Consider the following 16,913-nt stretch of genomic DNA (forward strand, 5'->3'; position numbering starts at 1 on the left):
GAATAAACACTTAGCTCCCTCTCCCATATTTCTTGCCTACTTCAGCAGTATTGTTATGTTTTCAAATAACACAGTTCAGAAAGCAGCTGTAGGACTCTGCTTGATCATTGAAATTTCAACGAAATTGAAATGGGATAATATAAGCCCCAGTCAAAGTAAGCAGTAAAGCGTGAGTTCAGAGCACTTAAGCCAAAGGATGTTGTCTTCACTGTGAATAGTCACATGCTCAGGAGCAAGGTATGCTCTAGATTTTGTCACCCACTGACACTTCAACACTTACTGATTTAAAAAGAAATCCTTTTCCTTAATTTCCAAACTTGAAACACATTTTGCTTTTTTGCTGCTTTTTTTAAAGTTTTCTACATTTGTGCTCATCTCCTGGAGATTTGATTCTCTCAGGCAATGAGCTGTGCAGCTTTCAGTGACATATGTGTACAAACTCTAAATAAATGTTAACTGTGGCCTGATAGAGTCACTGACAATTTGGAGTGTATTAAAATCAGTTGGCTTATTAAATACAGTAATACAACACAGAAAAGACAGCAAGTTTTTGTTCTATTTGAATAACATTTTTCTTCATGTCTGACAGCAAAGCCCTCCTTCTGATGCCATTTGCATTGATGTGAAACTATTAGGTATTTTTATGTGAACAATTTCTTCTCTTTTTTCCAATTGTAATTGCAGTTTTGATGGGATTGCAGATAATTTCTTGCTACATGTAGCTAGTCATGATAGCTACTTCATATTATTTAGCAGGTATATCCTGATCTGAGACCCTTTTCCAAGATCTTTTCCTGAAATAAATCTTAGTTTTGGAAACAATGGATGGGATGTAATTCATTGTTCCACTAAAAGATTAGAAAACTTCTCTTAAAAAATTTCCCAAAGCACTTTAACTTGTCCTTGTAATAACTCTGATATGGAGAAGAAGTGAAAACAAAGTTAGACTCAAGAATAATGCAGAGGGATGTGAGCAGAAGGCATAAAGGTGTAGGGGAGGAGAAGAAACAGGGAAGTTATTCTAAGAGGGATAATGGAATGAAGCAACAAGACAGTGAGGTGCTTGTGCTGTCAGTGTACGTGGTGGGATAAAGAATGATGGGCTCGGCAGGAGTGACGGAGATTAGATGGAAGCAAGGACAGTCTTCTGGTTGTGACATGAGTCTTTCTGCTTTTTTTTTTTTTAAATTGCTTTTTTATCATGATGCAGTCCAGATCTGTCTCTGTTGGTGGCTTATTATGTTGTTGCACCAAAACCATAAACCAAGATGTTGTAAACTTGCTTATCTGTGTACAATTTCATCAAACCATCTTCTCAAAACTCAAGAAGTATCCCAAAGTTTCTCTCCTGGTTTCAGCCCTGGCTGAAAAAAGCATGGATGACACATAATGTCAAGGTGCTCCCTTTTGGTCTCAGGTTCATCTCACTAGACAAGCATCAGTTCTGGCAGACAGGTGAGAAGGGAAGAGCGTGAAATACATGGAAGTGTGCGCCTGCACTGCCATTAGAACCATTGTGAAAAAGGGAAACAGTTATTCCTGGGGCTCTGATCCCTCACCCAGCTGCCATCAAACAGCTGATTTACTAGAAAAGTCTGGACAAGACTGAAGCTTAAGGAGAGAGTTGCAGTATTCTTGTGTTGCAGATGGAGATCTGATTTCAGCTCTAACTAGGTGTAATGCTAACAGGCATGTAACTGCAGCAGCATAGACTAAAATCAGTTAGCAACTCCCTGATGCCTGGTCTGTGCTGCTGCAGTTATGCTGCCACTATTGACTTTGCCAGCTTCTTTGGGTGTGAGAGCAGCATCCCTGCCTTCTGACTTGCAGTAAGCAAACCTGTTTGCAACAAATTGAAAAATATACAGGCTGAGAGTCTGACGGGTAATTTGTGTGAATATCTGCTTTGATTGCTGTGGCGTTGGCTGGGTCTCGGTAATCCACAGGCATGGTTCCCTGCCATCTGGGTCTCTGTTAAGAAGCTTGCATCTCCCTTGATCTAGCACAGTAGACTGGCAGGGAAATGGGTCTGGGCTGCTCTGCATTCACGCATTTGAAGTGCTCTGCTTGCTTCTCTGCAAGGCAGACGTGCAGGCTGATCAGCAACAGGGTTGAAGGGTCAACGTGTATTTATGTGACACCCTCCAATGCTCCTTCCTCCCATCCTGTCCCGCTCCATAAACCTGTGTAAACATTTGGGTACATTTTAGCATCAGTTGCTGTTCTGTTTTCTTAAAGTCATGTTTGTCTCCTAGGTCTGTCAGCGGAAAGAAGCTTTGTTCTACCTGTGGGCTTCCTCTTGGAAAAGGAGCTGCCATGATTATTGAAACACTTGGTCTTTATTTCCATATTCAGTGCTTCAGGGTACGTCTCTTGCTTTATTAAGAAAAATCTCAAGTCATGCACAGTTTGAGGAGAGAATATATTGAGATATAGATGTGACATTGAAAAGAAGAGGACCAAGGGATTCACATGTTTATGTATGTTTGTGTGTTTGTTTCTTTGTAGAGAAGTGGAAGTTACACAGCTAATGTGTTATTTTGTTGTCAGACATGTTAATTGGACTAAAACCTGTAATTTAGCAAGCAAACTTAGCTTCCTCTATTACAGAAGGAAGCATCATATAATTTCCCACTTGTACTCATTGGTTTTAAATATAAGATTAGTTACATTGAGCGGGTTTTTTTCAAAACCCAGTCAGTCCCGAAACCATCTTTGATCTGACCCATGGTTCAAAAGCTTTGACTATGGAATGGACGATGTTGTCAGCCTTTCACCAGAGCTCTCAACAGAAACAGTTCACAACTGTTCTTGAGTGTCTGAAGATAGTGTTTTCCAGAGAACTCAGAAAGTGTCCATTTCCATTATCTCTGGCCCAATTAATTTTAGACGTTCATGGAGCCTTTTTTGGTTTTAGACGTTTACCTAAACTAAACCTCTGGCCTCTCTAAACCTCCAGTCCAGCACAAATAGTCTGGCTCCAGAAAGCAACGTCAAAATCAGATGTCCCTTAAAATCACTAGACTTCACTTTTGTACAAGTGGAGACTGCTGAAATCCAGTCCTAAATACCATTGGCTTTAAAATAAACTTTTCACTGAGCAGTGCTCCAGGAGTATGGGCTGGGTTCTGGGGGTTATTTTATTCTTGCTGTTCCAAGAACTATTGAAACAAAAGTGAAAATTTGGGGAGAACTGTGACAGATAGTAGGGTATGGTCTCTCTTACTTTCTCTGTTCTTCAACTGACAGTGTGGCATTTGCAAGGGACAGCTGGGAGACGCAGCAAGTGGGACAGATGTTAGGATTAGAAATGGTCTTCTGAACTGCAACGATTGTTATATCCGATCCAGAAGTAAGTACCAAATCCCATCCAAAGGACAATGAACTCTAACAATACTGTTGCCATGATTTTAACTGATGAGTTTTTCTCCTCCTGGAAGAGATGTGTTCTCCCTTATGCCCAAATGGCTTTGCCACCCAGGCATAGCTTCGCCATGGGAAGAGGAGCCTTCCCATGCTGTTTTAATCATCCTCTTGTATCAAAAAAGATTTCCAAGTCCGTTAAACCTTGCCCAGAAGATCTCTGCTCAGCAATATTAGACTTAAAGGCTGTTTCTGTGCATAAATACAAACTCCTACATTGCGTACACACGTTGCATGTCCTGAAGGCTTAGATCTGTCACATCACATGAGACAAGGTAGATACTTCTACTAGCTCTAGGACTCTGGGGCTTGTTTGGAGAAGTTCCCATTTTTTATATCTCCAGACCTCCATTTGCAGACAAAGCAGTCAAGGAAAATATTAGGAACATTCTGTAACTCATAGTGAATGCTTGTGGTGGTATCCCCAGACATGTGCTAAAGTGTTGCTTCCTGCAAGTTTTGGAGAATGAGCCACAGTCGCATGTCAGAAAAAAACTTGATGCATTTTTCTGCCTTAGAGCAGGTCACTTGAATCTCCTTCCTCATCCTGGATTTCTGTGACTGATACCAAATTGCTGGAGCATTTCAGCTTCACCCTGATGTCACTAATGATATGAGATGGGCAGTGCTCATGCTGGCTTTTTACTTTGTGGAAAACAGTAAGACACAGAAAAGAGACAGAGGAGTAATTGTTGCCTTCCTGATACATGTCACTGTTCAGTATATTCACTGCCTACAGTCCTAACTGATAAGGGGAGATATAAAGCTCTTTTCACTTACTATTTCCCTTTGTCTTTTTCAAAAGCAGTGGCTGTGGAAATCCAGGAGTAGGAAAGGTACCTGCCTACCTTTCCTAGCAGAATAAATTATTTTTTTCTCTGGTGTTTCAGGAGAGAGGTATTTCCCCATCAGCAGAGCTAGAGGGTGCTATTGTATAACGGTTTGTTTGGTGATTTTTTTTTTTTTTTAAATTCTGCTAAGGAATGTTAGCAACTTTGTACTGTTATTTATTTAACCTGACACATTCAGAAATAGCTTTTCCTCTTTAAGCTTGATGCTATAAACCTTCCTCATGTGGATGAGGTCCTGACCCTTAAAATATACATTTGCGCATCCATCTTTACACAAAAAAGAGAGGAAGGTGATAAAAGTCATATTTTCTTTTTCTTAATCTTTTTTGGTTAAATAAAAATTGAGGCCCCTTAAGGATAAATGAAGGCTCAAATAAATTATTTATCAGCTTATATGCTGTAATGCTATAAGCTAGTAATGCTAGAAAATGCAGTGCAGAGCTGTGCACAGTGTTTTGTGCAGTAAAGTTATGCATTAGTACGTACCTAGCACAACGGCAACCAGGTCTATGACAGAGGGAATAGGTTTTGAGGAAATGTATGATTCCTGAACAATAATCATGGCAAGGGTTTGTCTTTTTTCCGACAAATTGCTTCCTCCTGTTGTGTCCACTCTTCATGCAAAATCTCTAAAATATGAGTTAGTTGAATTTAAGTTACACTGGCTCTTGTTGACAGTTTCAAAGGGACTGATTTTGATAAAACTGCAAATATGGCTAGTTGCTCATTTTTAACTAGAATTTGATGGGCTCCACATCTGAACTGAAGAACAAACTGGTGCAATGTTAGTGTTTTGCCTTTCAGTTCTGGGAACTGTGATGCTCAATATAAAATCTTGTTGCCTGACTGCACAGCTCGTGCCTTCCTGCCCCTGCGGCTACATCTGAAAACCTGTACAGCAGCGTGCACAACTGACAGTCTCTGACCAACCCAGAATTAATCATTATTGTTTTCAGATGTTTATGGACATCTCAATTAAATATTTTGGCTACCAGAACTGTGGATGATTCTGTTTCAAAATGAATTATCAAAAACCTTAAGAGAGAAAAGCATTAAAGATTATGTAGTGGTCTGGGGTCCAAAATGTTTCTATTTTTCAAATAAAAGTGAATGAGGTTTTATTGGTAGGTTATTTCTCTACAATAAAACCTCACAAGAAAAGGAACTTGATATTCAGTGTCAGACACAGGGAAAAGTTACAGGTTTGTGAGTGCTGAAGTCAGAGGCAAGAAGTAAATTCATGAGATTCCCTGTATGGCCAAGTAACACAAGCACTCTGTATTACCCTGTAACTCAACCCAGGCACGGCTAAAGATCACTCATCGGTCCTTTGCTTTACTATTCTTCCACTGCAGAACCTAAAAGTAAATACACCTACAAGTACTTCAAGACTAAAACGGAATAAAAGTGCGCGCAGAATGGATTTGTCCATATGGCATGGAAAATATATTTCCACTGGAGTTACGCTGAATCCTTCTTTGCAGTTAGTGCCACAGCTTTGCAGGAAGAAAAAGAAGCAGGGCACAAATGATACATATTTCCAGATGTGGGTTTTTTTTGGATTGTAGAGATCACATGAGGAAAAGCCTGTGTATGTTTGTTAAAATTTGTCAACTAATGACTTGGTTTGATTTTTTTTTTTACCCAGCTGCTGGACAGCCAACTACATTGTGACATGACTTTCAGTCCTAATAACTTTCAAGAAGGAACTCTCTTCTCACGTGTATCGGCTGCCTCCAGACAATCACTTGTAAGAGCTTGAATCCATGGACATCATGGCTCTCATCTCATTTTGAAAAACTCATAAAAACGCTGCACCTGCTCCTTTAAAATGCAATATGTTGGTTTTTCCCTTTCTTAAGAAATTTTGCAAGACATGTATGAAGGCAAAGCCTAAGTACTATAAAAAAAATTCCCACCTTTCAGGTATGCTTATGATTTCCCATCTGTTACCTTGTTCTTTTGAAAGTAATAAGAAAATAAACATGCAATAAAGCTGTTTTGTTTTAACATTTCTAGGAATTAAAAAGTTTAAGTTTACAGAACCTTTATAGAATATGCCAACTTGAGCTGAGAAGTAATTTTAAGATAGTATCTAATCAGTGCATTTGAAAAACTAAACATCACAGCACGACTTCTCTGTTATAACTGAAGCTATAACTTTTTTTATACAGAGACTAGTTTGATAATACATCCTGTAATTCTGAAGCATTTTGTGTTTATATTACCTTCAGTGGAGGGTAGGAGTTATACAAATAAATTATTGCACCTTTAGCGATAGGATTTTTTTGTTTGTGTACCTCAAGTAATGTTCATGACTATAGCTTAATATTCTCTCAAATAAAAATTTCTTCATTAAACCTAAAGACTGTAGACCGTTAACAATGGCAAGATTCCCGATAGGAGCAATCCTTCTTACTAAGTTCAGCAGCCCGTGTTGCTATTAAACTCGATGAAAGGTGATGTGGGGGAGAGGCGGCCGAGTGGGCGGACGTAGCTGAACTGTGAGTCTCCGAGCTGTGGTTTGATGCTATGGTGAAGCTTTCCTCTTTGGCGTGTAACTTGCCCATGGATGGTCTGAGTTGGTTTGAGATCTGCTTGTTCACTTGCAAACATTACGGTTGGTTGAAATCTCATGCGGAGAAACACGTGTGTTGTGGGTGCCCTCCAGAGCAGGGAATTAAACAGCCTTGAGGCTGTCTTCCTCCATACACCACCCCAATAAAGTCAGCAAAACCCGGGAGTGTGGAAGGCGGGCAGGGAGGAGGCTGGCAGCAGTAGGCAAAAAAACTTGAACTTGCCTGCGTTCGGGCCAGTTTTCCTTTGTGCTTTTTGATTAAGCACGTGCTTCTCACTAAAGTGATCCAGCAGCTCGTTAAAACAGCAGTCAGAGCTGTGTCACTTTATCTACAACACAAGGTTAGGGGATGTGCTGCGACTGTAAAATATCCTAGCACTTTTTGGGTAACAGTTATTGGAAATATCCCATCTTGGCAGTTCATGATGCAACTTAAAATGGTGGGGGGAAAAAAGATCTACTTGTTCTGCCTTAAAACCATGGTAAAACTAAATTAATAGAGATTTAATTTATGTATGTGCACATCCGTTGTCTTTTGATGTGTTGGTAAATGGAAATGAAGTGATTATTAGGGAAGCAATAATTTTGAGTTGTTCTATAGCTAGCAACTATTTATTTAAACACTAGACAGTTGCTTGCATGTGAGTTGCTTACCCATGCAAAACTGCATGCCATTGAAAACCCATGTAGGATGTTGTCAGTGGAGGACAGTGTGACTATCTACTGGAAAGTTACATGTTACGTCCTTAAAATTGTGCCTTAGAAAATGCAAAGCTGTTGCACACAGTCAACGATGACTTATGGATGCAATAAATCCAAAAAGATGACGTCCTTCATGGACTTCACCTGGGGAATATTTTTAAAAAAAAAAAATTTAAAATCAGAAAAATGTTTTGGAAATAAAACAGTGATGTCTAATACTTTGATTAACCATCTGCATGATTTACCGTTAAAGGATTTTGATAACCAGGATGTTTACACTTTGCATGTGGTCATCATAACATTTTCCCACAAATAATGCGTAACATGGAAATTCAAGAAGCAGATTTTATAACCGACTTTGTACATCTGTGTAATTCTATGTGCTGTGTTAAGGCTATGTGAATATATGAAGTCTGGGCCTAATTTTTAAACGAGACCATGCATGCTTGTGCATCTATTTGGTATGAGTCGCTAACACCGCTTCACCCACGTGGTAGAGTTTAGATGTGCAAATCGGTCCCCAGTGTGTAAAAGGGTTGGTAGTCACAGAGGTTAGATCTGCGTCTCATTCACGTAGGGGTAAGTGCCCAAAGGGCTTAGGAGCATGGTTGGGACTAAAACGCATGGGCGAGGGGAGGGGGGGCATGCATCGCACTGCAGACACACCACTGGATCTCTGAAGCTGCTTAGAAATTGATCCCAGTGTCTATCAATTAGTTTCATATATGCATGTTTTAGCAAAGTTGATTGTATATAAAGCGAAATGAAGTGGCATTCTCAGACGACGAGTCTTCCCCCTCATGAACATCTATTCACCAGCACAATATCATTTTCAACAGTTATCTAAATCGTACTTGCCAACAGCTTATGTTTGAATTTACATTTCCTTTGGAGTCTTACATGAGAAATTCGTTCAGGCTAATTTTTTTTTTTTTTTTCAGTTTAAACACATAAACATGATACATTTCTTATCAGGAACTTTGAGCACAGAAAAAAATAACACTTTACTACAGTTGAACTACAATGTAAATGTATTTGATGCAAAAAATGATTTATTATTGCTAAGCAAGTACAATGTATGTAATGGGTTTTAGATGTTTCAGAATTTATTTAGCCTCTTACTACTTCAAAGGACCTGAACAGGTGTCATAACCCATCTGTATTTCACAAACCCATTTTCCATGGTGTACTTTTTCCTTACTCTTGCTATGTAGTGTTATTGATGCAGTACATCTGTAGTTTTCAGTGAATGTCCTAAAGGTTGGTGAACCAGAAGGGGACCATCCTTATCTGCATGTCCATTCAAGGACAAGGATAGCTGTCCTAGCTGGGGCTAATGTTGAATACCAGTTATGCTAATCTTTATTTTATTTATTCTAAAATGCCTCTGGAAATTAGGAAAACTTGTCTAAAATGCAACAGCTTTTATAGTAAATGTATGTTTATAAATAAAATGTTGATTACCTTTGGTGGTGTTGATTTTACTTATTATAACTAACTTTTATTGCATGCGATGTGTCTGTGAAACTGGATTGCAGAGTGCGTACATCCCTTCGGTAAAATCTTCTGCTTGATTGGGGCACGTTCAACTGCGCTATGTTCCACAAAACTTAGTATATGAGATGAGACAATGAAAAAGACGTACTTGAGGTGGGACAGTACCCTGTGGATTGCTGCTGTAAGCTGTATCTCCAAGAGCATGTGTGGGTATCGTGGTAAAAGACCAGCAGAGATGGCTTTTTGTGAGTCGAACCCAAAGTCCTCTGAAGATCTTTCATTGACGTCGGTGGACTGTGGTTCAGACTTTGACTCAATAAAGCACTTACGTATTGCAAAGCTAAATATGTGCTTGGTTAATTCCATTTCTACATAGCAAAGATCCTCAAGTTTGTGCTTAGTTACGCATGTGCTGCAGTATCACTGATTTTTGAATCTCAACGAGTATGTGACTTCACCAGTGACCAGCAGAAAGTTCACACAAAATTTTAAACTAATAACTGCCCCCTTTTTTTTCTTTTTAATTGGGTCTTCAATGGATGACGGGTTTGGTTTTGTGCCAGAAGCACATCTCGACTGTTAGATGAGTCATGGGGAAGTACTGACAATTTAATTTTTTGAAAGCAGATTTTTATCCTGGTGCCTTAATGGAAATGGTAGTGGTCTTACATTATTTCTGCATCAACATCTCTGGACAGAAGGCCAGCGTTACCCTGTGGTGGAAAAGGCGGACTGGGGTTCCCAGAGGCGAGCATCGGTGCCATGTCTGCGGAACAGCTCGCTGCCGCTGGAGGTTGCTCTGAGGCTGGATTTGGAGGCAGCCAGGCAGCTATTTCTGCTTCAGCAGCTCTGCACCAAGGTTGCTGGGCACGCAGACAAGCACAGTTTTGGTGATTGAGACCCTTATGAGCCAAGTAAAATGGTGGAAATCCTGGTATGATTTTTTTTCTATTATTATTATTATTTTCTGATTAATGTGACCTGGCAGCTCTGACCTGTCCAGAGTTGTTTATGATCCTAAAGGGCATCGATGGGGGCATGCTCCACCGGCACTGATTTAATGCCAAAATAATTCCACAAACCTTATAGAAAGGGAGTTGGGTCACCTGCTTACTTCACTAACACCTTTGTCTGCAGGTAGCAAAGGCTGCCAGGAGGGCCTCGAGGCAGGCCACCCTGCTAACAGCACCTCGGCGTGCCCTGGGAGAGGACAGTGGCTTCCCGAGCAGCAGGACGAAGCTAGGGGTGTTTGGGAGAAATAGGGGGTGGTGGGAGAGGGGAGAGGGCTGTGACAGCTGAGGGTCAGACATCGGGGCAGAGGATACCCCATGCAGAGGGGGACGTGTGCCAGGTTCCCCCAGGAGAGCGCTCTGCCTCCTCCCTCCATCGGTCCCCTTTCCCCCATCGCAGCCAGGTGGGACGAGGGCTCAGTTTCCTCCCATTTCCTCCTCCGTGCCCTTGCTCCGGGCTCCAACCAACCCCCTTTGGTTTGCTCTTTGTTTTCTCTCTTTACCAAGTGTTTTGGTGCAGAGGTCATCAGTGAACGCAGCCAGGCTCTGGTGGCTGTTGGAGGCTCTAGGCACAGCTAATAAACAGCAGTAGCTTGCTCATCTCATGAGTATTGATCCTTGTCCAGATAACTCTTCTGGGGGATAGTTAAAAGCAGGCGGCTACCACTTTGTTCAGAAAATTAGCTTTAGGTACAGTTCTTGCTGCCCAATTTAGCAAAGATTGGGTCAGATGGATCCCCTTCCTGATAATGTTATGTTATGAGCTGGTTAAGTACTCAATAAACTTTGTGGAGAGAGGGCTCACCCGTTTTTCTCCCACCTTGTCTCTCTTCTGAGAAGACATTGGGTAACTGGGCAACAAGACGACAAAAATGTTCATTTTGAGAGACACGTCTGCAGTGAAAATGAAGAAGGGGTTGTGGACACTGGAAACGAGCAGATGACCACTACTTGGCTGGAAAAAAAAGAAAAGATGCCAGAAAAATACATCTCCTGTAAAGGCAAACAGGACTCCTCTATACCTCTAAAAGCCTCCGGTAGGAATGTAATTTCATCTGAATTTCCTGATAAGGGGAAATGACTAAACTGGAAGCCGCTCAAGTTTTGCAGGCAATAAAAGCCCAAAACAGAGATAGAAAGTACAGGGTGGACTATGACTTTTCTCACAGTACAATGTGGGGTTGGTATTTGGCGGGGTTGGGGGTGGGTGGTGGTGTCTGTTTTCTTGTTCATCTTTGCTATAAAATGTAGCACAAATTAGACAGGCAAGAGGGATGCTTACCCCTCTGCAAGGCTATAGTTGCTGCTCTGTAGACCTTACTGAATACCCCATGCTCTGCAAGAGTAGCTGTTGGAGCTCTCCTCCCCAAAGCTTATGGGGTTTTAAGCCTTTTAGGGAAAAAAAATCCATTATTTGAGACAATCTTATGAGTCACTGTTAACTCATCTGTAGAGTCCATCTGCTACACTGCATGTGAAGCACTGCAAATTCTCTTAGCTAATGCCATACCCATAGTTCACAGATGCATTTTTTTCTGAGCAGGTAACCTGCCGCTTAAAACATACAGAAGGCGTGGGTCTAGACACTAAACCAAAATTAACAGAAATGCAAATCTTTCCTTGAAATAACAGTATTTATTAAACAGAAAGAAGAAAACAGTTTTAAAATTCCCTTTGTCTATCACCTCTGGTTATAGACAACAAAGTACTCCAATGACAAACGCAGGAGCAGAGATGTGCCGTTCACATCTCTGGAAACTACCTGGTAGCTTCCCATATTGAGTGTCAGAGCAGAGCCTTAGGACCTGTGGGACAGAAAATGTCTCAGATGGTTAGGTCAAACCTTTTCTTCCAAAAAGCTAAGCACCAATATCAGATAACAAATGATGCTTATCCCGTAACACATGACGTAGCTCTTCAAAGTAATCTTTTGCCTAGTCTCTGGTTTGCAGGAGCTCAGTAACGCATACTTTCCATACAACACACCTGGCATCTGACACGTTTCTTGTGGATGGGCGAAGAAGATCTCTGGCAATGCTGCGCCTCAAGCGTGTGACACCCTGTGGGAAACCCTGTTGCTCACCACAGCCTGCTCAAACTTGGAGACTCTCCTGGAGAATTTTGCATGAGCCTAAATATATATACATATAGTTACCTGCTTCTGGTGTTTGTATACCTCCTGCAAGGACTAGTTCCATTAGTCTTTCAGCAGTTTAAAGAGTTTGCAAAAAAAAACCCCATAAAAATAACCAAACTATGTTTCAGGGCATTCACAAACACACATTACTGGATAACAGTATGATCATTAAGTCTGTATTCCCAGAAACAAAATCGCCCATGTAACAGAGATTAGCCAGTCATACTATTGCTCTACAGGTTCAATAGCATAAACTATGACAATCAACATTTTCTGCAAAAGAAAATTTCCTGTATTCAGTCCTAGCTGAAAGAATACTAAAATATGTCTTGGCAGAAGACTTTCACAACACAATAAAATCACGTGCCTGTACCTGGCACCTGAGGATGGGATGTCATGCCCCAGCATGGCATGACACATACAACTGCTGTGTCTCGAAGCATCCTCAATCACTTAAAAGACCTATATTGATCTGAATATGAACCTTTATGGAATATATACTTGGAAGGGCCCCTCTCGGGTACTAATGGGGATAAAAAGGTCTCAGGAACAGGAAGGTCTCAGAAACAGAGTCATCAAATCTTTTCCAGCTCAGAAAATGAATAGGATGTACCAGACAAATAAGCTGCTTCTGAAACAACTTCTGTGTTAACGGGAACACCAGAACTGCTGTTCCGGGGACCTGGACTCAGGTGCTTGCGGTGGATATCCCCTCTTCTCTGTGGCCAGGTGCTCTTTGATTGAGCATAAACATAAAACACTGTGAAAGTGCAAAAGTCCGAGGGGTAGGTGTTGCACTAAGCCTCTTGTTTCTCAGGATGTCCCTATCACTCAGATTGGAGGCGTCACCTCCGAATGTGCTTTCCTGGGTCCACGTCCGAACATTACCATGTGAGAACAAAGTGGTTATTTTTCCAAAGGATATTAAATGTAAGGGGTTTTTTTTAGTCTTATTACAAACTTTTCATAGGAAAAATGAATTCTGATCAGTGATTTGGCATCTGTATGGTCTATTAACTAATACTAATGTATCGAAGTAGACTAGATTTCAGCACGGGCTTTCTGTGTTGTTCTTTGTGCTACTTTTCAAGTCTTAATTTAAAGCTTTTCCTGACTGACACAGGTTGATAACACTCAGCTCATCACCAACCTGAGGGTGAAACTGAGCTCTCTGAACCGTTTCATGGACTGACATTTTGGAGGCGCTTTTTTTTTTTTTTTAAATATTTAGATTGGTTCATATTTGACGCAGCTTTTTGGTGCCCTTCCTGGATCCATGGGTTTATATTGGAACCACTCTTGGGCAGAGGGCAGTGCTCATGGTGTGCCTGTCCCCCGGGCAGAGGGAGGCATTGCTTACGGAGTCTGGTGGGGAAGAGCCTTGTGCTGAAGCCACACATGACTCCTGCAAACCCTCTTCACCCACCCACATCCCAGTTAGGTTTAGATAATTTAAGTGTGGAGAGAGTGATGATAGATACAGGGCTGTGAAATGCCCTCAGCCTTTCTTGTTCTAAGTATTCGCAGGTCTTAGGCTGAGTTTAAAATCTAGGGATGAAAGGACAGCACTTGCATAAAGAAATCAGTTAACACTTAACATATATCTTACCAGTAGCCCTAAATGTATTTTGTAGCTTGTTCTGAGTTTGGAAAAGGTAGGATGACATTGAAAAGAGAACTACGGCAAAGTGTGCTGATAACTGATATAAGTACGAGTCTGTTCCAATGGACGAAAGCTGAATTTCAAAATGAATTTGCAGCCTCACAAAACCACTTTCAAACACTTATCTTGGGATGCAACCCATGTGTTTAGCATGCATACACGTGCTGATGGCAAAGCTGGGAGGTAGTGACAGAGACAAATCAGCTGGTCCGAACTCTCATCCATTTGCCTCAGCCAAAGCTGTTATCTCTCAGGGCATTTGTTACGGATGCACACAACAGTTGAAAAGCCATTATCTATTTTAGAGGTAGTGACTAATGTGTTTTTGCCCACAGCAATGTGAAAATACATGGGAAGGTTTTGCTGCAGAACCTGCTCTATTCACCTTGGAGAAAAGCAGCTGCATTTTTCAAAACTTTTTGTAGGAATAGCAGTCTGTCTTTATTTCTTGCAAACCTTTGCTAGTAGCTTTCTTCTTATATTTCTCCTGGAACTGTTGATTAGTATTTTTATATCCTTCTGTGCTTAGCAAATAGTCAATTTTAAGGTTTGGTTTTTGGTTTTTTTTTTTTCCTCTGAGTAGTGAAAAAGAATATTTCACTGGACTGGATGATACAGTCCAATATAAGTACATGTGGTCTGATAATCAAAACTAGAAGTAACTTTCAACAAAAATCATGGCAGCTAACTTTTTTGCCTGTGGTGGCAAAGCCCATATACCACAACATTCTGCAATATTGGGGCCAGGCATGTCCCCGACTGGTAGCAACACAGAGAGGCTTTCCTGAAGTGAATCAAAATTGTCACAGCTAATTGATGTCTTCACTGCACTGTGTTTTATACAGAAGAGGACGGTGCTTGTAGTTTCATTTGCAAGGCTTGCCTCATTCAACAACCTTTGCAAATGATGGACTTCTGAGAAACCTTTGGGTAAACTGAAGAGCGAGGAGCTCAGGCGGAGGCACTGCCTTCGCAGTGATTCGTTTCAGTGTGTGATGTGAAGGGGAAGGAGAAAGCTTTCGACTTACAAGCTGCAAGTCTTCCGTGTAGTTGGGTTTATATCTGGGAAAAAAGCCTGAGTGATTATGTATGGTGCCATTTACAGCTTTTGCATTTCTTTGTATATTGTTCAAATTTATGTAGGTGGTACATTAACTTCAAAGCTGTATTTTTTCACATGGGTCTGTGTGTTATCCAGACAAACTAATTGAGCGAGGTATATATGCAGATAAACAGTTGATGATGGAATATTATCAATCAACACTTGGCTTTCTCAATACCTCTCTTCATCTTGAATGCTTAAAATCTGCTTACAGCATGAATACAATAAAACACATGAATACATTTCTCTCTGCTGCATCAAGACTTTTCAAACTTCCTCTGTACCTGAAGCCGCACGTGGCTGTTTTCACACACTCCCAGTTGACCGCGACTCTCACGCGTTGATAACTCGGGAGCTGAAGGCTTACCCTGTACTCAGTAAGCTTTGACACAAAAAGTAGTCCTACCGGCTATAGGCAAGGTAAAATGAAGAAGGCGAGTAAATTGTCAGATACAGAAGACTTCTGATAACTAATTTCCCGGAACTGCCTGCTTGTGATGGCAAATGACATCAGCAAGGAGCAAGCTCTTGAAGGGTAAATGGTGGAGTTGCAGCACTTCTCCCTTCTTGTTCTCGACTTAGGACTTAGCCAGTTTCTCAGCCTTGTCCTGCACAGAAAGAATAAAATCCAGCCGGGCTCCCATGGCACATCCCAGCGCTGCCAGGGCGCTGCTGTCTGTGCGGCACAGCCCGGCTCGGGGCGCCCGCTCCTCTCTCTGATGTAGTTTGCTGTCACCATCCGCTGCAGACTGTTTCATTTTTTTCCCTCAGATGCAAGGGATTCTGCTTTTTAGCCAGAAATTCTTCTCAATTGATCAATACAGCCTTTTCCAGCTGCTTGCTGTCCATTTGCAGTTAGAAAGCAGGGCTGTAAATAAACACGTCGGTGCCAGACAGGTTTTGGAAAGGTGTGTACAAACAGGGCAGACACTGCCTGCAGAGGGGACTCTTGCAGAAATAGGTAAATAATAAGATGGTTGAGGCAGCCCAAGAGTGGCAAAGCTGTGTGCATGCTGCGCTGAGAATCTTTATTAAATCCTTGCGGGTAGCGAGGCAAATATAAGAAGACATATTTCTCCACAGGCTGCCATAGTACTTTTCATCACGGAAAGGAAATAGATTCTACAATATCATTTTATTTGTTTACGGTTTTAAGGCAAGGTGTCTGTCTTTTGACAGTACTGAGCTGCAGCATGAATAAAAATATCAATTACTTCCTTTGTATTGCAGTAATATAAAATAATCTGGGCAAGATTTTGAATGATTTTGAATAGCACAATACCTGAGCACCCAACGTCAGGGACCTGGAAACAGCTGCATTTTTGAGAATACCTGGTCGCGCGTCCCCAGATAATCAGACATCTTTAGCAGGCCTCAAGTCAGGTACCAAGAGCCACTGGCCTTGTGTAAAAGCATGGGTACCTAGACTTGGTTTTTCAAATTTTCAACTATTTTCAGGTTTTCAATGATTTTTCAAGTAGCTGAAACAGAAAAGGGGGACTGGAGTCAGTGGGGTGTTTCCTGGCCCCCACACTGAACAACTAGTGCTTACAGAGCTACTCATCACCAGAAAATAGTAAAGCCCTTTGCATTTGTTAGTTGAAAAAGATTTAAAAACACCGTTGTAAGGCAAAAAATATTATTATATATCTATTTCCAGATGAATAAATGGGACACAGAAGCTAATCTGTCCAGAGACAGAATGTCTTCACTGGTGAATTTAGTTTAGGCTACAGCCTGGCAATAAAGATGCTAGAAACTCACCATAGATGACAAAACAAAACAAAACAAACCCCCAAATCACAAACAAACAAACAAAAACCCCAAACCCAACCAAAAAGCATGCATTTAACAGTTACTGTGACTATAGCATAGTGACTGTGGAGTTCAGAGGGACCTGGCTATGTGAGTGCTGCAGCAAAAGTCACCGGAGCAAGAAGCCCATGAGGA

General features: G+C 41.2%; 1 protein-coding gene across 8 annotated transcripts in view; it reads left to right on the plus strand.

The window, feature by feature from the left end:
* LIMCH1 (LIM and calponin homology domains 1) overlaps positions 1-6,629 on the plus strand; it is a 179,512-nt gene extending 172,883 nt beyond the window's left edge. For all 8 annotated transcript variants that reach the window (XM_054825049.1, XM_054825050.1, XM_054825053.1 and 5 more), the window contains 3 exons: positions 2,256-2,364; positions 3,250-3,352; positions 5,923-6,629. In XM_054825049.1, coding sequence (XP_054681024.1) covers positions 2,256-2,364; positions 3,250-3,352; positions 5,923-5,948 — 238 coding nt within the window. In that variant the 3' untranslated portion in view covers positions 5,949-6,629. The remainder of the gene's footprint in view (positions 1-2,255; positions 2,365-3,249; positions 3,353-5,922) is intronic.
* The last annotated feature ends 10,284 nt before the right edge of the window (positions 6,630-16,913 follow it).

This window comes from Grus americana, chromosome 4 (assembly GCF_028858705.1).
Source record: "Grus americana isolate bGruAme1 chromosome 4, bGruAme1.mat, whole genome shotgun sequence".
NCBI lineage: Eukaryota > Metazoa > Chordata > Aves > Gruiformes > Gruidae > Grus > Grus americana.